Source organism: Syngnathoides biaculeatus, chromosome 9 (assembly GCF_019802595.1).
Source record: "Syngnathoides biaculeatus isolate LvHL_M chromosome 9, ASM1980259v1, whole genome shotgun sequence".
Taxonomy (NCBI): Eukaryota; Metazoa; Chordata; class Actinopteri; order Syngnathiformes; family Syngnathidae; genus Syngnathoides; species Syngnathoides biaculeatus.
Genome location: NC_084648.1, coordinates 20,629,628 through 20,643,136, shown reverse-complemented (window position 1 = coordinate 20,643,136; position 13,509 = coordinate 20,629,628). Strand labels below are relative to the sequence as shown.

The 13,509-nt window shown below is 47.8% G+C and overlaps 1 protein-coding gene across 4 annotated transcripts in view; it reads right to left on the bottom strand.

Annotated features, from left to right (window-relative positions):
• Positions 1–4,873: 4,873 nt before the first annotated feature.
• Positions 4,874–13,509, bottom strand: part of pcdh7a (protocadherin 7a) — a 192,452-nt gene continuing 183,816 nt past the window's right edge. For all 4 annotated transcript variants that reach the window (XM_061829690.1, XM_061829689.1, XM_061829688.1 and 1 more), the window contains one exon: positions 4,874–9,848. In XM_061829690.1, coding sequence (XP_061685674.1) covers positions 9,313–9,848 — 536 coding nt within the window. In that variant the 3' untranslated portion in view covers positions 4,874–9,312. The remainder of the gene's footprint in view (positions 9,849–13,509) is intronic.

Here is a 13,509-nt window from a genome sequence, read left to right as displayed (position 1 = left end):
AGAAGAGGAAAACAGAAAGACTCCTCTCTCGTTCCCACAACGTTCTCACACAATTAACTTTGTCCAGCTGCATGGGAATGAGTACATGCAAAGGAAGATTTAAAAAAAAAAAAAAACTGGGAGGAGTCAAAACAAAATGGAGAAATACTGCACTGCCGAAGACCTGTGCAACAATAAAACTTGTGTAGAACTCATATGTAGTAAGTATATCTCTTCCAAATAATATTCAGGTGTTTGGCCAAGAACATTTGAAGATTTGGGGAACTGACTGTGAACATCCATCTATCCATCCATCCATTTTTTTGCCACTTATCCTCACGAGGGAGTGCTGGAGCCTATCCCGGCTGTCAACGGGCAGGTGGTGCGGTACACCCTGAACCGGTTGCCAGCCAATCGCAGGGCACAACGAGACAAAACAACCGCTCTCACAATCACACCGAGGAGCAATTTCGAGTGTCCAATTAATGTTGCATGTTTTTGGGATGTGGGAGGGAAACGGAGTGCCCACCCGGAGAAAACCCACGCAGGCACGAGGAGAACATGCAAACTCCACACAGGCTGGGCCGCTATGGTACCCGGGTCCTCAGAACTGTGAGGTCAACACTTAACGAGCTAATCCGCCGTGCTGCCCCTGTGGAACATATTTTAAAAAAAATACAATCACAATAATTAAAAAAAAAAATCCTAACCCTAACCCTGACGCCAACCATAGCCCCTTACCTTAACTCAAACGCGGGTTGCGTTTTCTGATTTAACCTCAAAGTCAACCCCAATCCTAACCCCAAATCAAACTCTGAGTTCAAAATATTGCATTAACCCAAACCAAACCCTAACCCTAAACCACCCAAAACCCGTCACCCAACCCCTAACCCTCAACCCAAAACTCGGCATTTTTTAAGATCTAATCCTAAAATCAACCCTAATCCTCATCCCAATACAAACTCCAACATCAACCCAGCCTAACCTCTAACCCTAACCCCAAAAACATTTTTTACCCAGTTCATAACGATAAAATCAACACTATTCTTCACCACTCTTAAACCCAGAATCAAAATCTAGCATCGACCTCCTAAAATCATTGATGCGATGCCCAAAATCCTTTCCCCTTACCGTAACCCAGAAACGGAGCAGTTTTCAAACTGAACCCTCCACTCATGAACTCAGACCCTAAAGCAAAATCTGCCACTAACCCAACCAAAACCCTAACCCTAACCCTAACCCCCAAAACATCTTCACCTAACCCCTGACCCTCAACCCAAACCTCAGCATTTTTTTTAATCGAATCCTAAAATCAACCCTAATCCTCATCCCAATACAAACTCCAACATGAACCCAGCCAAACCTCTAACCCTAACAAAAAAAATAATCTTTACCCAGTTCATAACGATAAAATCAACACCAGTCTTAACCACCCTCAAACCCAGAATCAAAATCCAGCATCGACGTACTAAAAGCCTTCACGCGATGCCCGAAACCCTTTGCCAGAAACGGAGCAGTTTTCAAACTGAACCCTCCACCCATGAACTCAGACCCTAAAGCAAAATCTGCCACTAACGCAACCAAAACCCCAACCCAAAAATGAATCTTTGCCCAATCAGCTGCTGTACAAAAACAAACCACAAGCCAAACCGCATTCAGCCTGATCCAAAAAGCTGTCCAAGAACCAACTCTTAACCACAACTGCGTTTCCAACCGATGCCCCTTCACGTTTGCCCCGACCCAGACCCAAACCCAACCGTAATACCAACCTTTATCTGACCACGGTCATAGTCGGGCCCCTACCCAACCAAATGGTACCCATCCTGACCCCGAGTCTACTCGAACCCATAAACCTCATCCTTCACTTGTCGCCCGTCATGTTGCAGCTTGAGGCTCGCTAAAGGTTTTACCTATGCTTGAATATGATAACGCGTCATTTTTCCGTCAGGGAGCGCAGCTGTTTGTTGCCCCCCCCCCCCCAAAAAAAAAAAAAAAAAAAAGAAAAAGATGGAGGGATGGAAAATGAAAAAGCCGACAGAGGCTCACATAGCGCAACAGCGGGAGCGCCCGCTTAAGACCTCGGCTCCAAGGTTTTCCCTCAATGGAGCAACAAAACAACCCCGACAGCTCGGATCCTCGGATCCTGGATTTCGGTCTTGACGGCCTGCGGCGGCGATGCTGGTTATGATGTGGAAAAAAGGAGCGAGATCGGGAAGCCTTAACATTCATCGTTCATTTCCACAATGATCGCATTCAAATGGTTTGTAGAACTCATCTCGACCCTCCCCGCTCGCATTTGACCGTCTTGTGCGTTGGGGGCCAAAATCTTGATGGAATCAATCAAAAACCACCAACTCACTAAATAAAAGCACAAAAGGCGCATCCATCCGCGGGGTCCCTCCCTGGAAATGAATCGCCGCTCCCGAGAAGAACAAAACCGATTTATGATAGGTGACAATTTCTTTTTTCTGTGCAGAGTTCCAGTAACGTTGTCAAAGGTTGATGAAAAAAATATGGACGCCATTTCAGACGGGTCGTCTCGTGAGGACCTCCACTGGGGGCGGGAATTTTATTTAGTGACCTTTGGGCAAGTGGTTAGGGTTAGGGATTCAAACCCACAACCTGCGCTAACCACAGTCCCAATTCCATATTACCAGAATGATAGTAAAGTGACGTACAGATTAATGGGTGAAAATAATCACAAGGATTTTCCCCGCATGAGAAGTTTGCATTAACCAACAATAAAGTGGAGGAAAAAATTGTTGTCGAGTAATAAATGAAATCATAAATAAGTCATTTGTGCAGTGTTGTGGAGGAGTTATTTACGGAATAAATGTCACGATCGCTTTACCGGATAATTAACAGGACAGATTTCTCCCCTTTTAATAAGTGTAAAATAGAACTACTTCAGGGCACACTTGTTTTTTTTTTTTTTAAATCTTTGTAAAACACGTTCTATAAAATGGGGGGAGGGGGGAGTGCTGCTGCTGCTGCTGCTATATTCATAAATCCTCAATGAGCGAATGAACAGCGACATGTGGAAGAATGCAAATACGGGAATGGTCATAAAATGACATTTTAAGCACAAAAAAATTGAGGATTAGGATGCTTTTTAGTACAGCATCCAATTGAAAGCAATGATAACTGTAAAACAAAGCATCTGCAATTCGTCCGATGACCACACGGTGTCAGCGTTGCATACTTTAGCAAAGGAAAAAAAAAAAAAAACGCCTCCCAGGATTTGACATTAGGAGTCCTTCACGTGATTTTCTTTCGTCTGAAAATTCATCTGTTAGCCAAAGGTAACATTTCATAGTGTCCTTGTCCTTGTCATGCGGGCTGAGTGACGGCAGAGGATTTAGTCGGAGATTTTCGACCTTGGAACGACAATTGCGCGCTCGTCTTGTTTTCAGCGAGTCTGTCGTGCGTGTCGTCGCTTTACAAATTTGCCCATAATCGTTTTCGTCAGGCACAGCAAACCCGCGCGAGGAAATAGGAGACGTTCAAGTTGAACCAAACAGAAATATGTAAATATGACGCGTCACAGAAGAGAGTCTCGTTAACAAAAAAAAAAAAAAAAACAATGAGCGGATGAATTAAAAAAAAAAAAAAAAAAAAAAGCAGAATACTCAGAACTCAGATTCAGGTTGAGAGCTGCAAATTTCTTTCATCTTGCAGAATGAACCCCTCTGACTGGCGACCTTAAGCTCCCCCCCGGGCTGCAGTTGGCATGTCCCACAAGCTTCCAAAATGACGACTGAACAGAACAGGTTTGAAGTGGATTCTCTATCGCGTATTCCAGATAATATTGAGGTATGTTTTGGGGCAAATCCGTCAGACTTGTCCAAGAGAGTTCTACGGCGAGGTCTCAACTATTTCACGCGAGGATGATGTACGCGGAATTGAGATTTTGGACGGAGCGGGACGCAGTGTCAGAATTCCAGCGAAATGTTGGCGATCGATGCAAAAAAGTTTGACGCCTCACAAACTTCCTTTTGAAATCTAGTGGAATCGTACTGCGCATGTAAAGCAGGCTGAGTACTTTTGACTTGGAAAGATCACCAGTAATATCATTGGAGACTTCAGAAGTGCGTTAGGTTCGATTTTCTACATTTAAACAATGGTGATGAACTCAAGTCAGTCCCGTCGTCACCGGATGGAAAAGTTTGACGTGCCTCGTAATGGAAGCCAGTCCTCGGTCTTAAAAGTCCGATGCGATACAAACGGGCAAATCGACGTTTCTCTTGCACGACGTGGCGCATTTACGTATCCCTAACCCGACTCTTCGGCATAGAACGTGACACGCTTCATTCAGCAGGTCAGTGGCACGCTAACAAAGTCAAAGTTGTTCTCCTGCACTGATAATAATGAAATCAAACTCAGAGAAGTTACTTCTCCCTCACTTACCTTGGAACATACAGCCTTGTGTTTGTCGATGTCGTCCACATTTAGTTTGTACGTGCGCTCTTTTCGCGAGCCTTAATCCATCGTAGACACTTCGTCGACTGTGTTTTAGGCTTTGGAAAATGAATCAGGCTAGCAGGGTATCTTTCATCAGAATTGCACATTCCCCAAGCGCACGCGAGGACCATTTCCTTCCTAACATGAACTTTTCCAAGCGCACGCTACGTGTCAAGACAATGCGTCGATCTGATTGGCTATTATTGTACGAGTGATTGACAGGTCGCAGAGGTCCATTGCCGGTGCGGACCTTCCACACGTCCTCGGAGGCCGCAGCTGCGCCTCACCGACAATTTTCCACCTTTTGAAATTCAGCGGGTTCACGTGGTGGTTCTGCGGCCGCCAGTAGGTTTGCTGTCAGACGCGCATCGGTTCCACTCCAGGAATCTTTTTTCCTCTTCGCCCTCCCCTCACCGCGACGTACCGAACACTGTTGCAGCGGGCCGAAAGGGGGCCACGGATCCCATTAGGTTCCCCAAATAACCTCTTAACACATCACACTCGAGAGAAGATGTGTCTTTTTCCCGGGTTGTAGGCATGTTTCAATGGGTGCCACACTGGCGGTAATGGGTCTCAGTTCTAAGAAAATGAGGAATGGGCAATTCTGCCGAATGGCCGAGCAAGGCCCGAGTTCTTCTTGGTGTTTATACAGGAGGGGAGGGATCATGCTAGAAAGTACAGTACAGCCTCGGTTCTCGGACGTCCCTGTTCTTGATTTTTTTTTTGCTTCTATTTTGGAACGAAAATCGGTGCTGGAATGCCCCAAACAAAACCCGGGAATAACTGAATGCGTGCGGCCAGACCAGCTGACCCACGACCCGTTTTGTTGTGAATTCCCAATCTGCCGAAAAGACCCGGAAGTAACAGAATGGGCAGGGCCCGACCAGCTGAACCACCCGTGACACGGTTTGCTGTTGTCAATTGGAACGAACCCCGGAAAAAACAAAAACGGAAATAACATAACGCGCACGGCTTTTGAACAAATCGGCCTTCGATGAACGGATTGTGGTCGAGAGCCGAGGCTCTACTGTGTAGCCACAAGTAAGGGTGACAGGGGGTCACAGGGGGTCGATTTTTAGTCCCGCCCCCTCAAGGTCAAGCTGAGATGAGGAATTTCACATTTATTATTGCTACAGTTTCAGTACTAATCTCTTCTCAGTCTTACACATTTTCCGCACTTACCTTCAAACGTATTTGAAGCATTTCGTTAAAAAAAAAAGCAACAAGTCAAACTCGGCGTCACAAAAGACGGCTCGCGTAATTGTTCACTTGGCCGCTTTGTGAGCACGTCAAGAGCGCAAACGGCCGCCGCGTGAAAGTCTCAAAGAGCAGACGTGCGCGTGTTCGACGTTTTTAATGTCAAATTCAAACTTTTACAGGATTTGTCTTCATACCAAACCGTGTGCCGACAGGTCCTTTTCATTCTTGCCATAGCAAATGCGATTAGTTCTTTATGTCGTCATAAGAGGAAGGAAACAGCAAAAAATTGTGAGCCGCCGGCCGCGTAAGAAAAGAAACCAAAAATTCTTCCTCGCGTTTCTACATATTATTATTATTATTATTTTTTTTTCATCGTTAAGTGCAGTTTTGTAGAGCTTTAAGCATGCCATTGTCCGTTATGGGATCCACTCGCGTGTTCTACGGCGTACTTTCATCTGTACATGGCTATCAGAGAAAAAGCACAAAGGCGACGTCTCATCCGCGGACAAATCGGCCCCCTCTTGTTTTTGCAGGAGTCAAACATCTTTAAACGTGCAGTATATTATCAAAAAAAAAAAAAAAAAAGAGGAAGATACACACCCACGCTGAAGATCATCATTTACAGGAAGTTCTTTTTGAAAGGTGCAATAATGAAACTGCCTTAAAACAGCAGTTTGAAAAAGCAGAGTTGGGGAGGGGTCGGGGGGGGGGGGCCCAACAACAACAACAATAACAGCAAAAAAAAGTTCATCGTCTCCGACGACCATTTCAAACAATCCAGGTCGGTACGTAAGATTGATTGGGCCTCAGTCCGTCGGGGCAAAATCCCAGAAGATTTGCACATAAAGAAGAATGAAAGTCACGCTCAGGGAGGGGGCGGGGCGGGGCGGGTTCGTGTGACATATTTGTTCATGTCAAGGGTATATACACAAATGTACAAAGTGTCACCACGCACACGTTCCAACTTCGATGCCGTCGTTGCATCTGCACGTCATCCTCCGTCGGAATCTCGTCTAAACTGCGGCGTAACCTTGGAAAAGCCCCCCCCCCCACACACACACACACACACAATTTCCGCTTACATTCACATATTGAGACGCTCGTAATAAGATAGGCGCAGATCAAGGGAGGAGAGGAGCCAGAAAAGGAACTCATCAAGACCGCAGGGACGCGCTAAACCTATTATCCCGACAATTAAGACGCGCTGGCCCGGATCCGCGGCCGCGAGGACCGGCACGGGAAAAGCGGGCGCGCCGTCCGCTCCGCGAAAAAAAACAAGAAAGAAAGGCGGCTGCTTGAATTCCAGGTGGGTTTTGGGTCACCTCCCACGCTTTAAATATTAAAATCTTCTTCCAAAAGTTGTTGTTGGTTTTTTTTTTTTTGAAGAGCAAAATAGTGGTTAGCAATATTATTTTTCATGCATGTCCTTTTCCCCTACGAATCCTACTTACACTATGCTGAATATGTCGGCTAATGTATTATTATATACAGGAGATGGAATGGGTGAGATTTAAATACATTTTTTTGAGGTGGGTGGGGGGGGGGGTTAGGCCGTGATATCGGCCAGAGGGGATCCAGCGTCAAGCGTTGCGCTTAACGAACGTCGGCGCGCTCGTTTCCGGCGTGAAACGCGAGCGCTCGTCGTCTTTATGTTACAACGTCGTCGCTCGACGATGGATTGCGGGGGATGTGGAAAGGGGGTCACGGGGTCACGGGGTCACGGAGGGGAAGTGCGGAACGCCGGCTGCTTTTGCGCCACACAACAGGCTGGTTGCCAAGGCAAGTCATATGATTGATGCCGTGTGTTCTGAGTGGTTACATTGGATCATAAAAACAACAACAACATTGTTGCACTCTGCTATTATAAATAAAGGCAAACTCGCATTAAGGATCAATGAGATCATCGTTAATATTTGCCATGTCGCTGTACACGTAATCGTTGGTACAATGTCCGACATTGTAGTTCAGTTCCAGTCCGTTTTTATCCGTCAAGGTGCAAAGTATGTCTCAGCGCTGTAAAAGTGGAGTCCTCCTCAAGGTTTTTAAATGTACCGTAATTCCCGGGCTACAGAGCGCACCTGGTTGCGAGCCTCACGCGGTACATTTGGAAAGGAAATACCATTTGGTACATACATGCGCCGCAGCTGTGTGCCCACATTGAAACACGGGATATTTACAAAGAAAGACGCTACGCAGAGAGTTTAACGCTACCGCCGCCGCGCTAATGCTAGCGCCACCGCACTAACATTAACGCCGCACTAACGCCACCGCTAGCGCCGCACTAATGCTAACACTAATGCTAACACCGCGCTAAAAGCCACCACTATTGCTACGCTAGCACCGTACTGACGGTAATGCTAGCGACGTGCTAACAGGGCCGGTTATAAAAAAAACAACAAAAAAAACATAACAGTAAAAATCACTGTGACACGGCAGTAACACGCTAGCGCAGCGCTAATAGGGCCAGACCGGTAAAAGTCACATCCTCGGCACATATATTCCACCGGTCTCACTCTTACTTTTTCCGCTCAGGTGCCCCCTTGCGGCCGTTAGAAAAAAAATGCACAGAGTAGCCGCCTCGCCGCATAAACCGCAGGGTTGAAAAAAGTTGCGGCTTATAGGCCGGAATTACGGTACTTGTACCTTTTGACCAACTTTTGGAACCACACTAAAAAAAAAAAAAAAGTCTCATTTTTACAGGAATAATATGATGTAATATTTGGGGAAAACCTCCATTTTTATTGGAAAAAAGGCGATAATGTTCCGACCCCCCACCCCAAAAGTCTTCATTTTAGTTTATTATGACTGTATATTAATAAAGTCCGCCTGTTCCTGAGCTAGAACTCCAACCACACTGAAAATAACTTCATCGCTTGAACAACGATGAATCTTTTTGACGATATTATCCGACTGCAGATGTCGGTCGCCGACTTCCTCATTAAAATGACAAATTCACTTCCTCCCCCCCTTCACTTTTTTCAATTTATTATAATAATACGACCTCGTTCCCGTACCTTTACGATATTTTGGTCGTTTTTTTTCCAATGAAAAGTTTTATTCTTTATAGCGTTATTCTTAAAGTCTTCTGTTATAATGCGACGCTTCTGCACTTTGACTCTTTTTTTTTTTTTTTAAGCGTGGCGTTACTAAACGTGGAAAAAGACGTGAGTCCTGCTCCCGGTTATGGAACGTGACTGGACGCGAAAGTCTCGAAAGTTTTCTTTTGCGGAGAAGCCTGGACGGCGTTCTCGCTGTGTTGTTGTTCACACGGTCGCCTCAGTGGCGGAAGGTCAGGCATGCAACGGGTTCAGGGAAAAAAGAAACCAAAAAGAAAAAGAAAAAAGGAACGAAAGAGAAGATGAAGTCTTCCTCCTCCCCCACGCGAAGGTAATAAAATCATCGCCCGCGGGCCGTTTTCACTTTTTCTTCTCGTTTGGTTTCTTTTGTTGTTGTTGAAAGGAAGCAGGTACTCCCGGCAGGAGCGCTCCGAATCGTCGCTCTCTCACCGGCTGAAGTTGAAGGGCCTCGATATAAATATTCGCATCCAGAAGTTTCTGATGCACGCAGAACTTTGGGGCGGGGGGAACCGAGCAAGATTTTTTTTTTGCCATCCTGCAAAGTGCCGCGTAGGCTGCGCGGCGGGGGGGGGGGGGGGGGGGGGGGCGGGCGAGGTCACAGGTAGACCTCGCGGCGCGACAAGGTGAGGCAGGACGCGGTCTTGTAGTCCGCCCCAGTCCGGGTCAGCGGGATGACCTCGGCCGGGTTCTGGCCCGCTTCTCCCCCTTCCTCGTCTTGACGGCGCCTCCCGAAGCCGGCGCTGCTGAAGGTGTCGTACGAGGCCGAGGTCATCTTGCGGTTGAGCAGGTTCCGATTGTGGTCGCCCACGTTCTTGTTGGCTCCGCCCAGGGTGCCCAGAGCGTCGCCGTTGACCAGCGGTAACCTCTGACCTTCTCCCGCCGTGACCGCCCCCGGTTCCGAGCTGCCGGTGCTGCCGGCGCTCTCGCTGTCGCTGGCGTGCTCGTTCCTGCGCAGGTTGTTGTTGTCGTCGCCGGGGGCGAAGGTCGAGAGGCGCGGGGGGTCGCTGCCGTGGCGCTGGCGCTGGCGAGGGGACGGCCGCACGGGCATCCAGCAAGTGTCCGAGTGGCCGAACTCGTCGCACTCGCGCGTGCACTTGCCCGTGAGCGCCACGTCCGGCAGCTGCCTGGCATCTGAACGCACGAGAAAAAGCAGCTTAGAAACAAATCAAACATTCAGATGCGCTGCTAACTTGACTTACATTTGGTTAAAATTCAATTACAACGGATCTATATGCAGGAATCTAAAATACATACAGTACTTTTGGGTGACAAATAAACTCCTTCACTTCCTCCACGCCGACTACGCATCTCAGCTCCTCGCACGCGCCACCGCTAGCGCCGTGCTGAGGGTAATGCTAGCGACGTGTTAACAGGGCCGGTTAAAAACAAAACGTCACGGTAAAAATCACTGTGACACGGCAGTAACATGCTAGTGCAGCACTAACAGGGCCATACTGGTAAAAGTCACTCCCTCGGCACGTGTATTCCACCGGTCTCACTCTTACTTTTTCCGCTCAGGTGCCCCCTTGCGGCCGTTACAAAAAAAATGCACAAATTAGCCGCATCGCCGCATAAACGGCGGGGTTGAAAGCGTGTGGAAAAAAAAAATCGCAGCTTATAGGCCGCAATTACGGTACTTGTACCTTTTAACCAACTATTGGAGACACACTAAAAAAAAAAAAAAAAGGCATTTTTACAGAAATAATATGATCTAATATTTGGGGAAAACATCAATTTTTATTGGAAAAAAGGCGATAATGTTCCCCCCCACCTCAAAAGTCTTCCTTTTAGTTTATTGTGACTATATTAATAAAAATATTAATGTACATCTTGCAGATTTTATTTTCTGGTTATGAATTGTTTTTTTTTTCTTATATTTAGTGAATTCCCGCTTCGTGTTCCACGCTGGCCCACTTGGTACCGCGATGAAAATAACGCATTGGACCCAGCAATCAAACATAACAATTTGTGTATCTTTGAAACGGAAAACAATGATGATAATAATAATAATTGTGAATGAACAAAACCCCTTAGCTGTTCAACAAAGTGCATGACGTAAAATAAATAAAGTTCAGCAAAGTTTGAGCAACAATAATTGATAATTGTGCTGTTACAACGATTGGGAATCCCGGTCGAGAACAGAATTAAACCGCATGCAGAGTCCCGGAAGGATCCAAGGTCGCGGTGACCTTCGTGCACGACCAAAGTTCTTGCGGTTCTGCATTGTCCAAAGATGACAATGAATATTTGTCATCCAATGAAAAAAAAGATAAAATCAACCACACGTTTCTGTCAAATGAAAATATTTTGTGTCTCTCATGCTGATAGACACAAAAAGAGTTTTGTAAAGAAGAAAAAAGTATTATGTAGTACAAGTATTTGAGGTCGAGGGACTAAAAAGGAAGAATCAGGATTTAAATGCAGCTCTACAAAATGGATTCTACTTCTTCTTTGCAAAAAAACGTGTACAGTGGAACTTTTGATTTCAGTTCATTTGACTTCTGAAGCAGCCGATGGCAACAAAACGTGGCTTCACTGACCGGGCGAGCTCATCCATCGCAAACGATTGTCCTTTAAATCGAATAACTTTTTTGTGTGTGGCCTACACACGGCCGGTACGGTCCAAAATTGTTCGAAATTTAGTTTGAAATGTGCGTGTTTGAAACCGGGGCGAGCAATGGCGAGCAACACTGAGATGGACGTTGCGGCGGCGCCGCCAAGTTGATTCTTCCTCTGTTTCTGCGCCATTAAAAAAGGTATACGCCACCCAAAACAAAACAAAAAACAAACAAAAAAAAAAAAAAAACCCATTCCGCAAAAATGTACGTGATGTGCTGCATACGCCGTCGCCCTTGATGGATTTTGCCACATCCAACATGGCTGCCGCATAGACCGGATGTGGTCTTCCGAGTCGCCGCCTATTGACTGCGCCGCAGCGCCAGTAAACAGTTCAGACACGGCGTGACAACCGGACCCGACTTCCCGTCCGTTAAATGAAGTTTCCGCTGGCTTTGCTTCGTATTCTTTCGCCTTCCCACTTAAAGGGCTCCTGTCATGAAATGGACGATTTTTAGTATGTTATTAATGAAAAAACGTCAGCCAATATGGGTCCATGCGTTTTTTCACCACAAAACAGGATTTTGACGTATATACAGCTTTTTGCAACTCCCGCCATGAAAATCCTCTCGAGGGATTTGTTTTCGACAAGAAGCAGGAAGTGACGTGGAGGACAGAGGCGCCCCCTAGTGGACTCGTTTGTTTCAATTAGTTTGACCTCCGGGAAGGTAGCTCGTCGTTCCTTCGTCTTAGCCAAAATGCCGACTCGTCGCATTGCTGGACGTCGCTTGAACACTCGCGAGAATGGATTGAGCCTTCATAAGTTTGCAAGAGACCCGGTTCTTCGTGAAAAATGGATTGCACGGGTGCAGAGGACGAAAGCTTCGTGGGTTCCAAATAACAGGTAGGTGTGGATACAGCGACTAAAAAAAAAAAAAATCATAGTTTGGGGCGGACCACGTAATCCGTCTCTCATAACATAACAAAAGATCAACGTATGAAATATGTCGACGTGCGCGTGTTGCTGCGCGGACGGCGGCGAATCTGAAGAACCCAGCCGAGAATGCGTCACTCAGCCGTGAGCGCGCAGTAAAGGGCCACGGCTCGACGGTGTTCATCGAGTACTGCGGCGGCTGCGAACATCCCCCTAAAAGCAGGACGGCTCGGGTCCATTATATGCCACCACGGCGCCGAAAATCAGCCACACCGGCTGAGGCGCCGCGTTCGGCGATCGCGGCTTCTGCGAAGGTTGCGCGTCGGGCTTTGCGGACGGCGCGGCTCTGAAGAACCCAGCCGAGAATGCGTCACTCAGCCGTGAGCGCGCAGTAAAGCGCCACGGCTCGACGGTGTTCATCGAGTACTGCGGCGGCTGCGAACATCCCCCTAAAAGCAGGACGGCTCGGGTCCATTATATGCCACCACGGCGCCGAAAATCAGCCACACCGGCTGAGGCGCCGCGTTCGGCGGTCGCGGCTTCTGCGAAGGTTGCGCGTCGGGCTTTGCGGACGGCGCGGCTCTGAAGAACCCAGCCGAGAATGCGTCACTCAGCCGTGAGCGCGCAGTAAAGGGCCACGGCTCGACGATGTTCATCGAGTACTGCGGCGGCTGCGAACATCCCCCTAAAAGCAGGACGGCTCGGGTCCATTATATGCCACCACGGCGCCGAAAATCAGCCACACCGGCTGAGGCGCTGCGTTCGGCGGTCGCGGCTTCTGCGAAGGTTGCGCGTCGGGCTTTGCGGACGGCGCGGCTCTGAAGAACCCAGCCGAGAATGCGTCACTCAGCCGTGAGCGCGCAGTAAAGCGCCACGGCTCGACGGTGTTCATCGAGTACTGCGGCGGCTGCGAACATCCCCCTAAAAGCAGGACGGCTCGGGTCCATTATATGCCACCACAGCGCCGAAAATCAGCCACACCGGCTGAGGCGCCGCGTTCGGCGGTCGCGGCTTCTGCGAAGGTTGCGCGTCGGGCTTTGCGGACGGCGCGGCTCTGAAGAACCCAGCCGAGAATGTTCTTCTTTTCGAAAAGAGCTTCCGTGTCAGAAGGGGCGAGTTTGTCTCCCAAAGTTGGGGTGCACCGCGTGTTTTCATTGGCCAATGTCCGGGTGACGGAGGACGCGGCCAATGTGGCGACCACTTGGATATCGCAGAATGATACTTCTGCAAGTTGGCGCATGGATGACGCGCTCTCCGCTCACACTTATTTTTTCGTATAGACATTGAAGTGAATAATGGAAC